General features: G+C 38.5%; 1 protein-coding gene across 1 annotated transcript in view; it reads left to right on the top strand.

Annotated features, from left to right (window-relative positions):
- The first annotated feature begins 13,397 nt into the window (after positions 1–13,397).
- Positions 13,398–16,640, top strand: part of FANK1 (fibronectin type III and ankyrin repeat domains 1) — a 28,313-nt gene continuing 25,070 nt past the window's right edge. Inside the window, exon 1 of the mRNA XM_063103422.1 lies at positions 13,398–13,570. Coding sequence (XP_062959492.1) covers positions 13,398–13,570 — 173 coding nt within the window. The remainder of the gene's footprint in view (positions 13,571–16,640) is intronic.

The raw sequence follows: 16,640 nt of genomic DNA on the forward strand, positions 1-16,640 counted from the left end.
ATATATTCTGGGCACAAATCTTTTGTTAGATATACAAATCATCAATATTTTCTCTCACACTGTGGATTGCTTTTTTATTTTCTTAATAGTGGTTTTCAAAAAGCAGTTTTTAAGTAATGGAAACTCACTTTAAATGTTTTCCTTTTATGGTTAATGCTTTTTCTGTCCTGTATATGAAATCTTTGTCTATGGTTGTGAAGATTTTCTCATAACATTCTATGTATCTTACTCTCAGTAAATATTTGCTGAATGAATAAATGTATGTTTTTATAATTTTCCTACATATGTATATATTTATAAACAACATACAAAATTATTGTATTATATCTAACAGATTGACAAAAAATGTATAGCATTCTATGTTATAAGTATACCTCAATTTGTCCATACTTCTATTGAGAAAGGTATTTCCAGTTTTTCATTAATACGTTAATAATGCTACAATGATCATTCTTGACTAGGTCTTCTTGTACACATGTATGAATGTGTCTCTGGTACACCTGGTAGCAGGGGGTTGATGTTATTTTTGTTTGTCCAGCTGTGAAAAGACAGATCTCTTGCATTCAGCTGATACATTGATATATAATCCTTTTAAAGGGCATCTTGGTAATATGAACCAAAATTAAACATATATACACCCAAAGACTCAACATTTCTACCTCTAGGAATTTTCCATAAAAATGTTATTTAAAAATATTTGCGTCACTGTTAAGTTTAATGCATAATTTTTATTGAAGTATTGTTTGTAATAAATTATTGTATACGGAGAATAGTTTGTTTTTAAAAATTGAGTTCAAGTTACATGTACTAACATGCAAAAATATCTACCAGTGTCCTGTTTATTTAAAAAGGCAAGCTGCAAAACAGTACCTTAAAATGTCTTTTTGTGAAATTTTATGTATCCATACTAAAGAAATCTTTGAAAGAATTTTCACCCAGCTATTGCCAGAGGTAATCTCTAGGTGGGAGGGGGAGTGGACTTGAGAGAGCTTTGATTTCCTGCTTCAGAATTTCTGTATTTTTCTTTTTTCTTAAACAGTGAGTTATTGCTTTTATATCAGAAAAGAAAATAACGATATCACCATTTTGGGGAAAAGTGTGCTTAAGAAAGTATTTATAAAAGTTTCCTGTATCTGAATATCTATATTTATTTTTTGAGACAGCATATTGTGCTTTCTAGTACTCATCTGACTGCGTGGTATTTATTACCTTTGAGGCTAGGCCTAAATGCCTTACGTGTGCCAATTTTCATCTGTAGGGTTATTTTGTAATTTGAGTTTTGAAAGGGATATACATTTACATACTGTAGTAAGATAGTGGGAATGAAAACAAAAATTGGTGGTTTAAAGATAATTGGAAGTAGAGGTCCCCTACACATTTTTAGGACATTTATTGAAAAGTTGAAGGGGCTGTTAAGTGTGAGAAGAGTGGCAAGGGGCTGAGGAAGGAGGCTGGGACAGGTGGAAGCAGGGGAAGCAGCACCTGATGGAAGATAAAAAATATTTATTTGTGTTCAAGTTGAGATCAAAGCTGTACACTTGTAACTAGAGGGGAAGTAAATCTGTTTCAAGCTCATATTATATATAGGAGATACTTTTTGGAAGGACGACTATGATACAGTAGCTGCCTTTGAATTTTGTTCAAGGGACTGGTTTAGTTACTGTTTGCAGTGAAGGGCCTGCACATGAATCTTGGCCTTTAGGACACACTTGGAGTCAAGAAACAGATGAATATGAAAGCAACCCCATAATAGAAGTAAGGGATTTCTCACATAGGAGACGTGACTCTGATAAATGCAAAGTACAGTGACCGCTATTTATAATTAATATCTGATTTATGACTGTGGTTTTCTCCACACTGGCTGCGAAAATACAATTTATTTTTCTGTGTATACCCTGGTGACCTATTTAGAATGAGAGTGTTTGGGAAGATTTATGGTATAAAATTTGTCTTTATTTGGTAAGTTCGTTCAACCTTTCTGTTTACTCTTGTTATTGTGAACCACTGTAGAAAGCTGTCGAATGAGGAGGGATGTGGTTGTAGTTTATAAAAGAACCCCTTTGGATGAGCCACAGTGTGTGACAAAAATAGATTGATATATAAACAGAAAATTATAATATTTTAATTAATTAAAACACAAAGATTTCTGTTTGCCAGGTATGTCGATGATGAGAGTTGAATTTTTCTGCGGTGGGCTTACTATTAGTTGGCTACTGCTGTAGCTATTAAAATGATGAGATTAATTTTTAGGTTTGGATTTGCATCAGGCAAATTTGCAGAGCACGTTACTGTCAACTTGAAGGAGGCGTCCTTTTTCTCACTGTTATGTTCATTGCCCTCTCTGGGCTGTATCCTTGACGCATGAGCTCAGGTGTCCCTCAGGACCTCAGTCTTTTTCCTTTAGAGCAATGATCACAATTGTGATACCTTTTGGGGGGCGGGTGTGTGTGTGCCAAGGGTGGTCTCTTTGTTTAACGTGTTTATCTACTGCAAGACTGTAGTAGACTCCATGAAGGCTGAGACTGTCTTGTCTTCCCGATTCTCAATACTTACCAGAGGGCCTGCCACATAGTAACATTCAAAAAGACACTGAGAACAAATGAACAGAGAATGGCTGGGAAAAAGGGAATTGGCAGGATAGGGGACAGAGAAGGAAAACAGCAGTTGAGGGAAATTTAAGATGATCCCTAATATAATCATAATCACTCCTTAATACTGCATTGTGTGCTGAAAAACAGTAGGGTTTCAAAGAGTTTTGTTTAGTATGCATCACTCCATTTTATTTCTGTGAAAAGAGAGGTTCATAAAAATATAATTGATTTATGTCTCTAGCTGGATTGAAAGTCTGTATAGGGCTTCATGGAAAGCAATGACAAACCTCAGAGTTGAGACAGATTATCACATCCCATGGGATGACACACATGAACTAGAAGATGGGCTAATGTGAAGATTTGAACTCACATGACGGAAGCGTTGGAAACCTCTCTTTGCATATTTCAAGTTGCTGTCTGTTGTTTGCACTTACTTGCAAATAATACACAGCCTAAATGTTGATAAGCACTGACAGCTGTAGAATAAAATGTGATGTTATATATTATGTGTTAAGACACTATCTATCATGGTTAAATTAATTGCAACATATTTTAAGGAGTTATAAAACAGAATCTCGTGGATATTTGAATCAGATCAGATCAGTTCAAATCCAACGTTTGAGTAGTGGTGGGGGTGCAGAGTGAATGAACCTAAGCTCACTCTCGCCAGGGAGCTTAGTCTCTAGTTGGAATGAAGTGTCACTGGAATGTGGAAAATATTAAAGACACGTAGCTCTCATGGATTTCCGAATTTGAAACGGAAACACCTTTATATGGTATTTCTAGATAACTTTGAAGTACAGCTCACCTGGATACTCATTTACTTAGGAGATGGGTAAGACAAGAATAAGGATAGAAATATATTCATGCAGGTAGGACCTGTTTTTAATTAAATAGTTCAGACATAAAATACATAAAAGAATATTCATATGCCACCATCCAACTTAAGAAACAAAATATTGCCAACAAAATTGTTTTTCTGCCGTTCCATTTCTTTCCCTCCTTCTGATAGTTTTTTTAAAAAAACAAACTTTATGTAGATTGTATCATTCTCTACGTATCGCTTTACAACTTTCTTTTGTGATTCAACCCTCCCTCCACCCCCGATTTATTCACATGGATATGTTGAGACCCAATTAATTTTAACTTCAATCTTAATTGCTGTATAGTATTCTAATGTATGATTATTCATAATCCATCCAGTCTTCTTATGCTGGCAATTCAGGTAGTTTTCAGCTTTTCCCAGATGCAAAGTTGTGGGAACGTTCTTGCACATGTAAGGAATTGTAGCTAGTAGCGCAATTGCTGGACGATGGAGAATGCACCTCCTGAACTTCACTCAGCCTTGCCGGGGTGCTCTTCAGAGGTGCCCCAATTTCTACTCTACTGGCAGTCCGGGGATGTTCCTAATCTTCATTTTCACTGCTGTTGGCAGATTTCAATTTTAATAAATTTGATACACGTGAAATGTCATCATTTTAATTGCATTGTTCTGATCTTCAGTGAGGTTGAGTATATTTTATTGGCATTCCTCTCTGGTTGAATTGCTTGGTCATATCCTTCAGTAGCACATTTCTCTTAGTAATGTATTTAAGCTAATCATATGCATCTTGAACATTTTCCTATTGTTACTGTTAAAATATCCTACCATTTCTCATTATAAATATGTTTTCAGCGACATACTCTGTGTCAAAAGAATGTATACAGCAATTTGACTTCTCACATCTGGTTGTGAAATACTTTGTCACGTTACAGATTCATTGTTCATTCCCATAGAAAAGCTCTGAAGCTCCACACCAGGCACTGCCTGTGGGGGAAAGAGCATAGACTTTGGAGTTAGAGACCTGGGAGAAACCCCTGCTCCCCACTTACCAGTTCTGTAGCTTTGAACAAGCTGCCTTTACCCCTTTGAGCTTTGGTCCCCTCCTCTCCTTCCTCATCTGCAGATTGAGACCGCATCATCGTGGGGTTCAACACACTGTGTCCTGTACAGTGTCTTGCTTAGAGCAAGCCTGCAGTAAATCAAAGTCATCATAATGAAGTAAAAGAAATATTTTGGAAACACATTTCCTACTTTGCCTACTACCTATTACCCATAGAGAATTCTAGGCAGTATTTCCATGCAGATGAACATTGTGATGTTTTTCGAAAGCATATCTGCTCCCTTACATTTGTGAAGGCCCTTGTACATTTTGAATCATTTTTCAGTATTTTGTCATGTTATTTTTTCTTCGAAGCAAATCTGAGAAGAAGGCTGGGCAGGTATCCTTATTTATCCCCATTTTCCAGATGAGGAAAATCCGTGGTAGAGCCAGGAGAAGTAATGTTTTCTGATTCCTACTCTTGAGCCTTTTGTCTCTTTTGTTTTTCGAGCTTACTAGCAAAGTAGAGGGAAACAGCTTTTGAGCAGTTTGCATTTTATATGATTTTCTTTTATGGAATAAGGATGCTTGAGAACAAAAAAAGTAAGTATATTAAAATATTTTAGATAGATGGTGTACTCCTTGCCTGCAGGCCCCGCTAGACTTGTCCCCTGATCCCTCAAGTCTCACTTAAGGGCACCTTACCCCAGATCAGATGAGGCTTCGCTGCAGGTTTTCTCTGCACCTGCCGCCTCCTGTTTGTATTTATTTGGAGTAAGTGTTTTATTTATTTGGTGTAAGTGTTCTCTCTGCACCTGCATGCCTCTGGTTTGTATTTATTTGGTGTAAGTGTTCCTTGCTCATCTTCTAGCCCTCCCCCCTTGGCCATGTCAGTTACACCTGTGCCCTTAGGACACAGAGGAGGTGTCCCACAAATGTGCTGAATGAATGGGTATAAGTAAATTTATTCCTTGGAAATAAATGTGATGCAGAATATTTGCTTGACACCAAAATGGTCAATAAATTGAGCCAGAGTAAAATCGAAATGTCTCATGCTATGAAGCATCCACATGGACTTATTCTTGGTTTATTTTTGTCAGACTTCTTGCTGTCATATACATGTAAGCTCAGCAAGGAAGAATCCAGGCTGGTAGTTTCTTAGCTGATTTTTTTTTCCCATTAATACATAAAAATGCCCAGTTACATTTTGTTTTTTTCCCAATGCTGTAACAACATTAAAATTTACTAGAAAATCAGCCATAATGCTACTATGTTGTCTTTCACTTTCCTAAGTTCTTTTTCAGTTCTGCCTATATGTATTTGTACTTTCTATATCATTATAGTCATAGCGTCTGTGGAATTTCGTATTTTTCCCTTAGCATATCAGACATACATTGGTATGAGTGTACTTCAAAAAATCCTTGGAAAAAACAAAATTAAAAGATAATGGGAATCTTTCTATGCACTTTTTGAAGAACCCTCATATATAGTCTAACATGCTTTTAGTGGCTAAATATTTTTGCATTTAAATGATTTGCCAGAGTGTATATAACAAGTTCCATATTCTTGGACATTTAGATTGTTTGCAATTTTTATCAATGGTACTAAAATGATTCTCTTTGTTATCGTTTATGTATCATATATGTATGTATTTGAAAATAGGGAGGTGTAGACAGCACATAGAGAGGTTAAGGGCATGGCTCTGGAATGATGTTCCCCAGTTCAAATCTTAACTCTGTTGCTTACTGCGTGACCGCCCTGGCAAGTTATGTGACGTCTGTGTCTAGAGTCTCATCTGTAAAATGGGGAAATTTCTAACACTTCATAAGGTTATTGTGAAGATTAAATAATATATGTAAAGAGCTTAGAACGCTTTCTGATACAAAACGAAGTCCCATTAAAGTTTATCTATTAAAATAGTCCAGATCCAGGGAGGGATGGAGGCAGCTGGAGCATAGGTGAGATAAGATGGGCCGTGATCATGCCTGTGATTGCTGAAGCTGAGTGACAGGTACAGGGGATTCTCTGCACTGTTCTTTCTACTTTTTTGTGTGTTTGAATTTTTTTTTATAATAAGAAGTAAAAGCATACTCAATACAAAAAACATTTTAGTTTTTACATATATTTTTTGATTTCTGAATTTTTCTTTGGATATGTTTCTAGGAGTGGGATTACTAGGTAGGATATCTTGTAATCACTGTTGAATATGCCCAAATGTCTTTAGTAAAGAATTTTGTCATGTACAGTGTAATCTACAATCTGTGAGTAAACCAGTGTTATCAGAGTCTTAAACAGCACTGGGTATTACTATTACATGTTTTTTGTCCAATTTTATAAATAAAATGGCACCAGTTACTTCAGTGTTCCCTTTTTTGATTTCTAGAAACTCTGAACATTTTCTTATAATAAATTATGTTTACTGGTGGTTATCATTTTTTGATTTTTAATCTTTCTACTTCGGTGCTTGGTCCTTTCATCTGTTAGGGACTTCATTTTATAAAAGCAATGTACTAGTTTGGAATTAAGCTTATTTTAGCTGTCTTATTTTTAAGTAAAAGGAGAAACTGCCATCACTATGCAGCTATTCTGATATTTGATTTAAGAATTCCTTTTTCAATATATATTCATGGCAAGCATATTTTTTGATACTTTTAAAACCCAGAATGTACTTTTGTGGTTCTGATGTCCACGGCATGTTGATTTGGAATGTTTTTGATTTATGGTTGCCATAAATGTAGGTCAAGCCATGATTAGTTGCTGCGAGGTAACAGCCACTGCTGTTTTTTTTGTACAGTGTTCCCCTTAGTGTGTTGCTGTCTTCATTACAGCCCATCTGCCACTGGAGGCCAGGCTGCAGATGTCCCTTGTCAATGAAACTTGACCTCAGTAAATATTCAGGTGTTCTTCGGAAGGACAGGGTAACTGCAATTCTGCTTTATGGTGTTCATTAGTTACATAACGAATGTGCTCATATTTGCTTTTTCTGTTCATCATTTCCTGCTTTTTATGACACTAATCACAGTTGCTAATTCCAACAGATTATGAGTACCAGTTCTCTGTAGCTTTTGAAATATGGTCAACCATTTATCATAAGGACACTGAGTGGTCTCATATTTTTTACCAATTTGTCTTTTGAGTCTCCTTTTATGGGAGTGGCACATTTCTGTTGTGTTTATTATACTATTAAATTCTTTTTGAAATTTATGATGCCAAGGTCTAACATTTTATAGTGGTTTACTTAAACTTCATAATTTTCTACATTTAAACCTTTCACCTTTCATATGGATTTCTGATGCATATTTACACCATCTTCTGAGTAACCATAGGGACTGAGTGGTGATGGTATATGAAGCCCTTCAGTATTTTGTACCCATTTATTACCTGACAGATGGCACCAGGGGCATAACGTTGTTTTGTTAGATTTGCATAAGTATTTTCTTACACAAAGCTCCTGTGGTACATAACACATAGATAAATTCTCACATATTGGTCCTCTTGAGGTATTTCTGGTAGTTCTTTTGTTGTCATTCTTCCTTTTTCATGATTTGGGAAACTTTTAGGATAAGAAAAATTTACCATGATGGAAAAATATCCTACCATTTTTTTTAGAGGAACCATGCAAAACTGAATGTGAGGTCTAGTTTTTCTTTTTGGTGGTAATCTCCAGAGAAGTTAGAATAAATTTTAAGCCTGAATTTGAGACACGAGGTTATGTGATTGGTTAAACTTGAACACTAGTTATTGAGTTAAAGCAAACAAGCACCTTTAAAAAGATCTGACACTTAATACCAGGAAAAAATAGAGTCCAAAAATTTTGTATTGATAAAGGAACATGTAAATTGTGTCTATGAATGTGTATTTGTGTTGTGGGGCTACCACATGGAAAAGGAACCAGAATACCCAATTGAGAATTTAAAAGGGGGTTTTTATTGGCCAGCCAACGACTGTCCCTCCAAAAAAGTCTTGGAAGGAAGCAGCCCTGAATTTAAGTTTAATGGGTCTTTTAAAGGCACATAGTCACACAGGCAAAAAGTCATATAGTCACACACTTATAGTTATCATGTAGTTACACACATACATACTTACCCTTCTGGCATGAGGAGGGGGTTTGGGGAGGCCTAGCGCAAGCTGATAACAGAACCTGAAACAAGCCCATTAATCACTCAGGGGCAGTTTGGGTGGGGAACATCAAACAAAATTCAAACTTCTTTAAGCGCAGGCTAATATTTAGCTCTTAACTTCTATTAAGGGGGGCTAAAGAGCCAAGGGGGATTTTTAGACAACAACATTTTTTAAGCAATTTAATCTACCTTGTCACACAGCAAGCAGTTTCATAGAAGTGAATTGCATATTTCACGAAAGTAGGGGTCACCCTATCTCATTTGTAGGTATGTCATATACATTTTATAAAACTTATATAAAATTTATGAAAACAATTCCCAAAAGAGCGTTTCTACTGATAAAAGATAAATTCAAATGTGGATATAAACATCCTGGTTAAATAAATAGCAAGAAAGGTCAGCTTTTGAATTTTTCAAAATGTTGGTTTTAGTTACCTTGGGAAAGATGTTACTTGTTATACAGCCAATAGATTAAATCCTAGGGTAGAGTGAGCCAGGGCTGCAGTCACATATACACTTAATCTCCTTGCACTTTTACCTTTACTGTAAAACTAGGGGATGATAACATTTACAAATAAAGGAATTTGTTCGTATACTAGTAGTAAATTCAGTTTAGAGTATTTTCCCAATATGACGTGTGTTTTCTGCCCCAAGTACAAACAATCTTTTCAGATTTATCTGTGAGCTTTCTCACTAATTGTTTTACCCACGTTCTGTAACCTTTTCCTCATCCATTAATGTGACTCTTTTCTTCCTCCACATTCTTTGCCAAGCCTAAAAAATCACCCGGCTGACTTCTTACCCACACTCAGGGTGCCTGAAGGTGAATGTCAGCCAAACCTCTCTGCCCTCGGCCTCCAGTTATGGTTGCTATGGACTTTTTAGACCATCTTCCTGTTTGTGGACTACGTTACTGAAGGTCGGCAGCCTCCCTGACCCCAGCGCTGCCAGGAAGCTGCCTTCATTTCCGCCTCTTGCGTACAGCATCCCTGCACTTCAAACAGTTCTCCGGCTTGCATTGTCTCCCTCCACTCTTTTTTTTTTTTTTGATCAAGTGTTGTTCATCATTGAAAAATTCCCTTGGGTTCAGGCTGGTTCACTGGTTAAACCTGATTTAAAATAAGTGGTTTGAGGAAATCTGGAGAACAAACTAATAAAGTGTAGATTTTTCATCGCAGGTCTGCATTTTATATGTCTGCTCTTAAGAGGTAGTATGATATGGTGTTAAAAGTTAGGGCCTCCTGAGCCAGACTGTCTGCATTTTAATCCTGGTTCTGCCAGCTACTTCTGTGTGACCTTAGGTAAGTTACTTAATCTCTCTGCACCTCAGATTGTTCATAATGGAGATAATAAAAATCCTTACACCATGTGGAGCCGGTAAAGTTAAATGTGGTGAAGGTTAAATAAATAAATATGAAGCAGTACCTTACACAGATTGTCCTATAAGTGTCACTGCTGTTGCTATTCTCCTCCTGGTAGCTTCGGCCTGTGACTTGCTATTTCTGTCACCTCATACAAAGCCTCAGTGTTGTTTCAGGTTTCTGCTCCTTTGTCATAGTGATGATTGCACTTTAGCTAGTGACCTATTGATATACATATTTTAGCATCCTAAAATATGCATATTAGCAGGTTATGACAAAAATACCAGAATTTTTCTCAAATATGATGTTATAAGGATTAAAACATACCTGTCATATTACTGTAGGTTGAGAACACAAAGCAAAACAAATTTTGTCTCATCCACTATTTTTTGGTAGCCTAAAAATAATATGCTGTTACATAATGAGGATATTCATTCATGTCCTGATTGTCCATGTCCTGTCCAGTATTATTAGCTTTCTGTGAAAAGCTCTATGTGGAGATTTGCATCTTGATAGGTTCTGTATGAAAGTAAAGATGACGTAGGGTATCATCAATGGTCAGTGCACTAACCTGGGTGTTTCTGGGTGAGCAAAGTGTTGCAAAGTTGTATGACTCAGTAGCAGCCAATCTACTGCTACCACGTGTGTGCACTCAGTAAGGCTCCACTCACACTGAGCGCTGCCTTGGAAAGGCTGTGGCACCGTTACTTTTGGATCACTCCAAAAAATAAAAATAAAACTTTCCAAACACACCTTTTTCCAGGCTCTGTACCAGATCTGGAGGGGTGATCATTGGCAGGGAGGGTGCTGACTCTCTCATAAACTGGCAGTTGGAAGTGGCCCTGTGGCCAGGTCTGGTGTCTGTGGACCATCTATGTCCGGCCGGTGCCAAGCTCACTAACAGAGATCTCTTGTTATTTGCCTGTATCAATGATTAGTGGAGAGGAAGGCATGAGAAACTCTTGCATATTTGGGAATATTATCTTTTTGCTCATATAAATTCATGATGAAACATCTAGTTTGTCTCTTTCAAAATTTGACATTAATTTATAATTTCTTGTCTATCATTTTAGTTGTATTCTAGGCCAGATGTCTTTGGAACTGAAATACTAGTTGGCTTCTTGTTATATTGGGGGTGGTCCCAAATTGTCTGCCAATTCTGGTCTTTGGTTTTAGAGGGCTCTGGAAAAAAAAAAAAGAGTCAACGATGGTGTCATGATGTGAGGATGTGAGTCTTCATTATGTTCACTCACCAGAATTGTGGCATCAGATGAAATGACTCATGGTGAAAGGTCAGTGTCTGGCTCACTAGTTCCTTTCCCCACATGTATTAGTATTTAGAGCATTAGAATTGCTTTCTCCATGAAAACCAAAAGCCCTGTAAGAATAGTGCATATAATTCGTTTTTATAGTTATTTTTCAAAAATGATTATATGTTTGAAATAATCATATTTGAAATTATTGCAAATAGTAATGTGCCCAAATGTACCATTAGGTTTAAAATGGCAGCATTTTGCCATATATGTCCTAAATTCCCCGCCCCCGTTGTTTCCCTTACGTCTTTAAGGTAGTGCACATCTTTCCCATCACTGTTTTATAACTCTTACTACATATGTATATTTATAAATAATATATGGTATTATGATGGGTGTTGTAAAAATGCATAATATAATACTGTAGTGTATCCTTTTGTAACCTGTGCTTTTCACTCATGCATTTTTGAGATTTATCTGTGCTGATGCATATAGCATTAGTTTATTTTAGCTGCTGTATAGGATTTCATTGTGTGAAATATACATAATTTATTTAGATACTTTCTGTATGTTCACAAAACACTTTCAGGTAAGTATTTTTGGTTCAGTTTCACAGCATGTATTCAAACCCAGCTTTATCCAATTCCAACATGCTTTCTTTAAATGTCTGGAAAATAAAGTTGGGAAAAATGAGCTTTCAGGCTGCCCCATAGTGTATCTCTGGGATTTCAGCATAAAGGATATTGTTGCTTCCTGGGACAGTCAGGACCAGGCCAGCCCAATCTTCCTCGGTGGGGCTGCCCTGCAAGAGGGCCCCAGGGTCTTCAGAGAGTTGCTTGGGACTTCATTTTAAGGGAAATAACAAGATTCTTTCCTTTTGAATAACCAGTGAGTAAATCAAGTGTAAGACATGGACCCAGCCCTCAAGAAACCGAAAAAGTAGCGGGAGAGACAAAACGGACAAAACAGAACAAATGCATGCTAAATAAACAACTTGGTATATACTATACTGTATCTATTGTTATCTTTTACAAAAATGGGATATTCTGTTTTTCTCTACACCTTGATTCTTCATTCAGCAGCACTTTATGGGTATCCTTTCAAAGCATCTAGAATAGAATTAATTTATTGTTTAAAGGCTGTATAATACTGCATGGTATGGGCATATAACTTATTTGCCCGTCCCTTATTAACAGGTCATCTTTTTGTTGCTGTAAACTGCTAAAAGCCATAGTAGTTAGTGTTCTTGCATATATGTCCCTGTGTGTGCTGGTGCTGATTTCTGTGGAAGAGGTTACCAGGGGTGGAATGGCTGGACAGAGAGATAGGTATGTCTATTCTTCTTCTTTTTTTTGGTGACTGGCCGGTGCAGGGAATCAAACCCTGGACCTTGGTGTTATCAGCAACATGCTCTAGGCAACTGAGCTAACCAGCCAGCCCCCTGTCTATTTTTAATTTTAATAGGTGCTGCCACAGTGCTTTCTAAAAAGACTGTAATTCATATTTCCCCAGAACCAATTTATAAGTATCTTCTCCCTACATTGTCTCTTCCAATAGTTATATCCTTTCTAAGTGTTTGACTGGATATAAAACTGTACCCCATTGTTATCAACCTCTGTGAAAACGAGGGAATATGAACATCTTTTTGTATGTTACATTGGCCATTTGTTCTTGCTGTTTTGGGCTCTGCTCATTTTTTGCCTGGTTAGTAGCCTTTAGAGTTTTTCCCCCTTGGTTAGTTTATAAGAGCTGTTTTTATAGAATAGATGCCAACACTTTGTCATCTGTGTTACAAATATTTGAACCAGATATAGCATTCGTCTCTTGGCTCTGTTTACTAGCCTGTTCACTGAAGGATTATAGCAGTAATAGTGAGTTTCATCAATTCAAAAGAACAACCTGATTAGTTTGATATGTTAACCAGCCTTTTGGAAGGGTCCATGAATGAAGTATGATATTGATGGGTACGGTATAGTCCGCTTGCTGAAGAATGTGGTCGCTCACTACATCAGCTAAATTTTGCAGCACGTCAGCTTTTCGGGTGTTTTTCAAGCAATGGGGCGTATGTATGTATGCCTGATGTGCAGAAAGGCAGTTTGGTCATTGAGCAGCTGTAATCCGCTTAGCTGGTCTCTCTTCCTTATGAAATGGGGTCCTGAAATCCTGTATCATTCTTTTCTTTTTCTTTTCTTTTTTTTTTTTAGAAATCATGCCATCCTCAAAGCCCCATCCACCTGTCGTGGGCAAAGTGACTCATCACAGCATTGAATTATACTGGGATCTGGAAAAGAAAGCTAAGCGGCAAGGACCTCAGGAGCAATGGTTTAGATTCTCAATTGAAGAAGAAGACCCCAAAATGCACAGTTACGGCATCATTTATACGTAGGTGGAATGTTTCGCTTTGATTTCCTGACTAGCTAGAAAGATCTCTATTGTTTCTAAAAAGTCACTGCTTATTTTGAAATTAAATAAGTTAGCATCATTTACATTTATGCTTTTTTATGAATTATAAGTTTTGGAAAATAAGCATTAGCAGTAACTTGGAAATTAAAGCTTTTATATCCTTGAGAGGTTTTTTCATTTCTGAAGTATTCTAATAGTATATTTTAAAAATCCGAAACACAGAGACAGAATCAAAAGATAGTTTTAAGTTAGATGAGGTTCCCATCAGGCTGTTTTGTTCATGTGGAATGGGGCCTGCATGGTCTACCCTGGCCAACTTCTCTGATCTTATGACATACCATAGTCCCCCTGTCAACTCTCTTCAACCAAACCAGCCACCTTTCTTTCAGCCTCGGCCAGGACAAGTTGGTTCCCACATCAGGGCCTTGCTTGTTCCTTTGCCTGAATTCATTTCCTTCTGTTTTTATCTGTCTGGCTCTTTCACACCATGCAAATCTCAGATCAAACATCGCCTCCTCAAAAGGCCATCTGAAGTCACCATCCCCCCACCGCAGGCATCTTCTATCTCAGAACCTTGTTTCATATGCCTCATAGCATTTAGCTCTGCTGGAATTATTTTACTTGCTTGCTTGTTCATTTTCTGTCTCCCCACCAGTATTTAAACCCAGCGAGAGGCTGAGAAGGTTCCTGCTTGCTTAATACTCTCTCCCCAGCTGCTCGACAGTGCCTGCGGGTGTACGGCAGCCCTCACGCTATTTGCTGTGTGAATAAACGAATGCAACAGGAGTGACCAAGAAGTCATTTCCTCTTAGTCTGCATATCAACTCTGACTTATTTCTTTCCTTTGATGACTTTACCACTTGCAAAATGGCTCTCTGACTCAGGAATACCAAAAATGATACATAAATATGTTTTTAAATTATATTTTAATTTTGAGATAATTGTAGATTCATGTCCAGTTATAAGAAATTATACAGAGATCCTCTGCATCTTTTACCCATTTCCCCTATGGTAACATCTTGGAAAACTGAAGTGCAGTATCACAACTGCGATATTGGCATGGATGCAGTCCAGATTTTCTAACCTTTAATCAAGGTGGCATTGTGATAGGGGTGCAGATGTCAGGGTGTATGTGAAGGCTTCAGCTGTTACCCGAGTGATGGTGTCTGGTATCTGAGAAATGTCCGTCTATACTGGGGGTGTGGGGTGGGGGGAAGCATTATCTGAAATGTAGATACCATGTGTAAATAATTCCCACCTGACTACACAAAAATGCTATCTTAATCATGTCACGTGTTGCTCTCTGAGGGTAGTTTCCTTCTGAAAGTGTGATTTGCGGTATTACGTATTTCTATGGAGAAAGGAAAGGACATCATTTCTTCCCCCCATCTCCCTCATACCGGGGGCTGTGCGTGGGCACGGTAGGTGGAGAAGTCCTGGACATGCTGTCCTCTCCTCTGGGCTGTTTTCCTTTGCAGGGTAACCAGGTGGACAGAGAAACAGCAGCCACGTGCACTGGCCTCCAGCCTGGTGTACATCTGTGTCGTTTGCATTCTCCCCAGAGACCTGGTTGCTGTTGGGCCAGGGAACACCCTCGGAGGCTGGCCTGGCATCGGGAGCTGGCAGCCATGCCTGTGTACCCCAACTCTATGGAGGGTTTTGAAGTGCTGGCATCCCCTCAGAATTACAGTACAAGCCTTGACACTAGGTGGCAGAATTAGGCCATATTAATCTTGACCTCTTTTGCTTCGTTCTGTCACTTTTCCTAGATATCATTAAAACTAGCAAATGCCTTTCTTTAAAGAGACATTGGGAATAGTGGGTTTACAAGCTTCTTCCTGACTTGTTTCTTTCTCATCAGTCACTAATCTTGAGTCAGTGGCACCCTCTTAGACTTGGGCTCTCCTCTGTGGCTTCTCATACAAATCTGTTGTCTGGTTCTGTGAGTTCTGCCTTTGTAGAGCCCCTTCCGTGCTTCTCACTAGGCTGGGACCTTTCACCCTGCTAGGAGGCAAGCTGCTCTTTCTGTCTGGCTCATGCAACTGCCCAGCATATTTCCTGACTGAAGGAGCTGGCCTCCTCTCTCCTTTCTTGCTTTCTATCCCCTTCATTCTACCTTGCTGGGTTAATTTTCTTTTTAATCTTCTTTTTGTCAGATTGTCTTCAGTGAATATCCATTGCTTGAAGGATGGAAGGTCACGCTCCTTACACTCTTGTTGGATGCCCTCACAGTTTGCCCACGACCTGCCTTTCCTGTTGCCTCTGACTTCTGAGTGCAAACCCTCCGATCAGATCCACTCACTTTTGAATACTCCTTGACTTTTTCTGTGTGTGTTTAGCCATTTCCCTGTTTGGACACAATTCCCCCATCACCTTATTCTTTCTTCTGCCCAAGTAAGATTCTACCTTGGCTGAGAAGCTCCCCTTACTATCCTATTGTCTGCCCCCCTAAATTCCTGTGATAATTGGTGCCCGTATTGTGCATTCCATTCATTCTATCAGCATGGATATTGAGTACCTACTATGTGCCAGACGCTGTTCTGGATGCTGGGGATATGGCACTGGGATGTGACAGGCAGACAGACAATAAATAAGATACATAACTAAAAATACATAGCATTCACATGGTGATAAGTGCTAAGGGGAAAAAGGAGAGGAAAAGTTGGGGGCCTGGGGTAGAGATGAAGTCTTCACTGAGAAGGTAACTTCTGAGTAAGGACCTGAAGCAAGTGAGAGATGTCTGGGGAAGAACATTCCAGGCAGAGCACGTAGCAAGTGAGAGAACCTTGAGGTGGGGTGTGCCTGGCTGTTCCAGGAACACAGAGGAGTGGAGCAAAGAAAGAGAAGGGAAATGGGTGAAGTCAGCAAGGTAATGAGAGGTAACCACTTGGGTCCGTGGGTTACGGAGAGAACTTTGGCTGTTACTACGAGAGGAGGGAACGCCGTTGGTGGTTGCTAAGCTGCAGGTGGCATGAGGATGTTCTATGAGGATCCCTGGGCTGCCGAGTTGAGAACAGGCTACAGGGAGGCAAGGCAGCAGCATGCAGCA

The sequence above is a fragment of the Cynocephalus volans genome, chromosome 7 (genome assembly GCF_027409185.1).
Source record: "Cynocephalus volans isolate mCynVol1 chromosome 7, mCynVol1.pri, whole genome shotgun sequence".
NCBI lineage: Eukaryota > Metazoa > Chordata > Mammalia > Dermoptera > Cynocephalidae > Cynocephalus > Cynocephalus volans.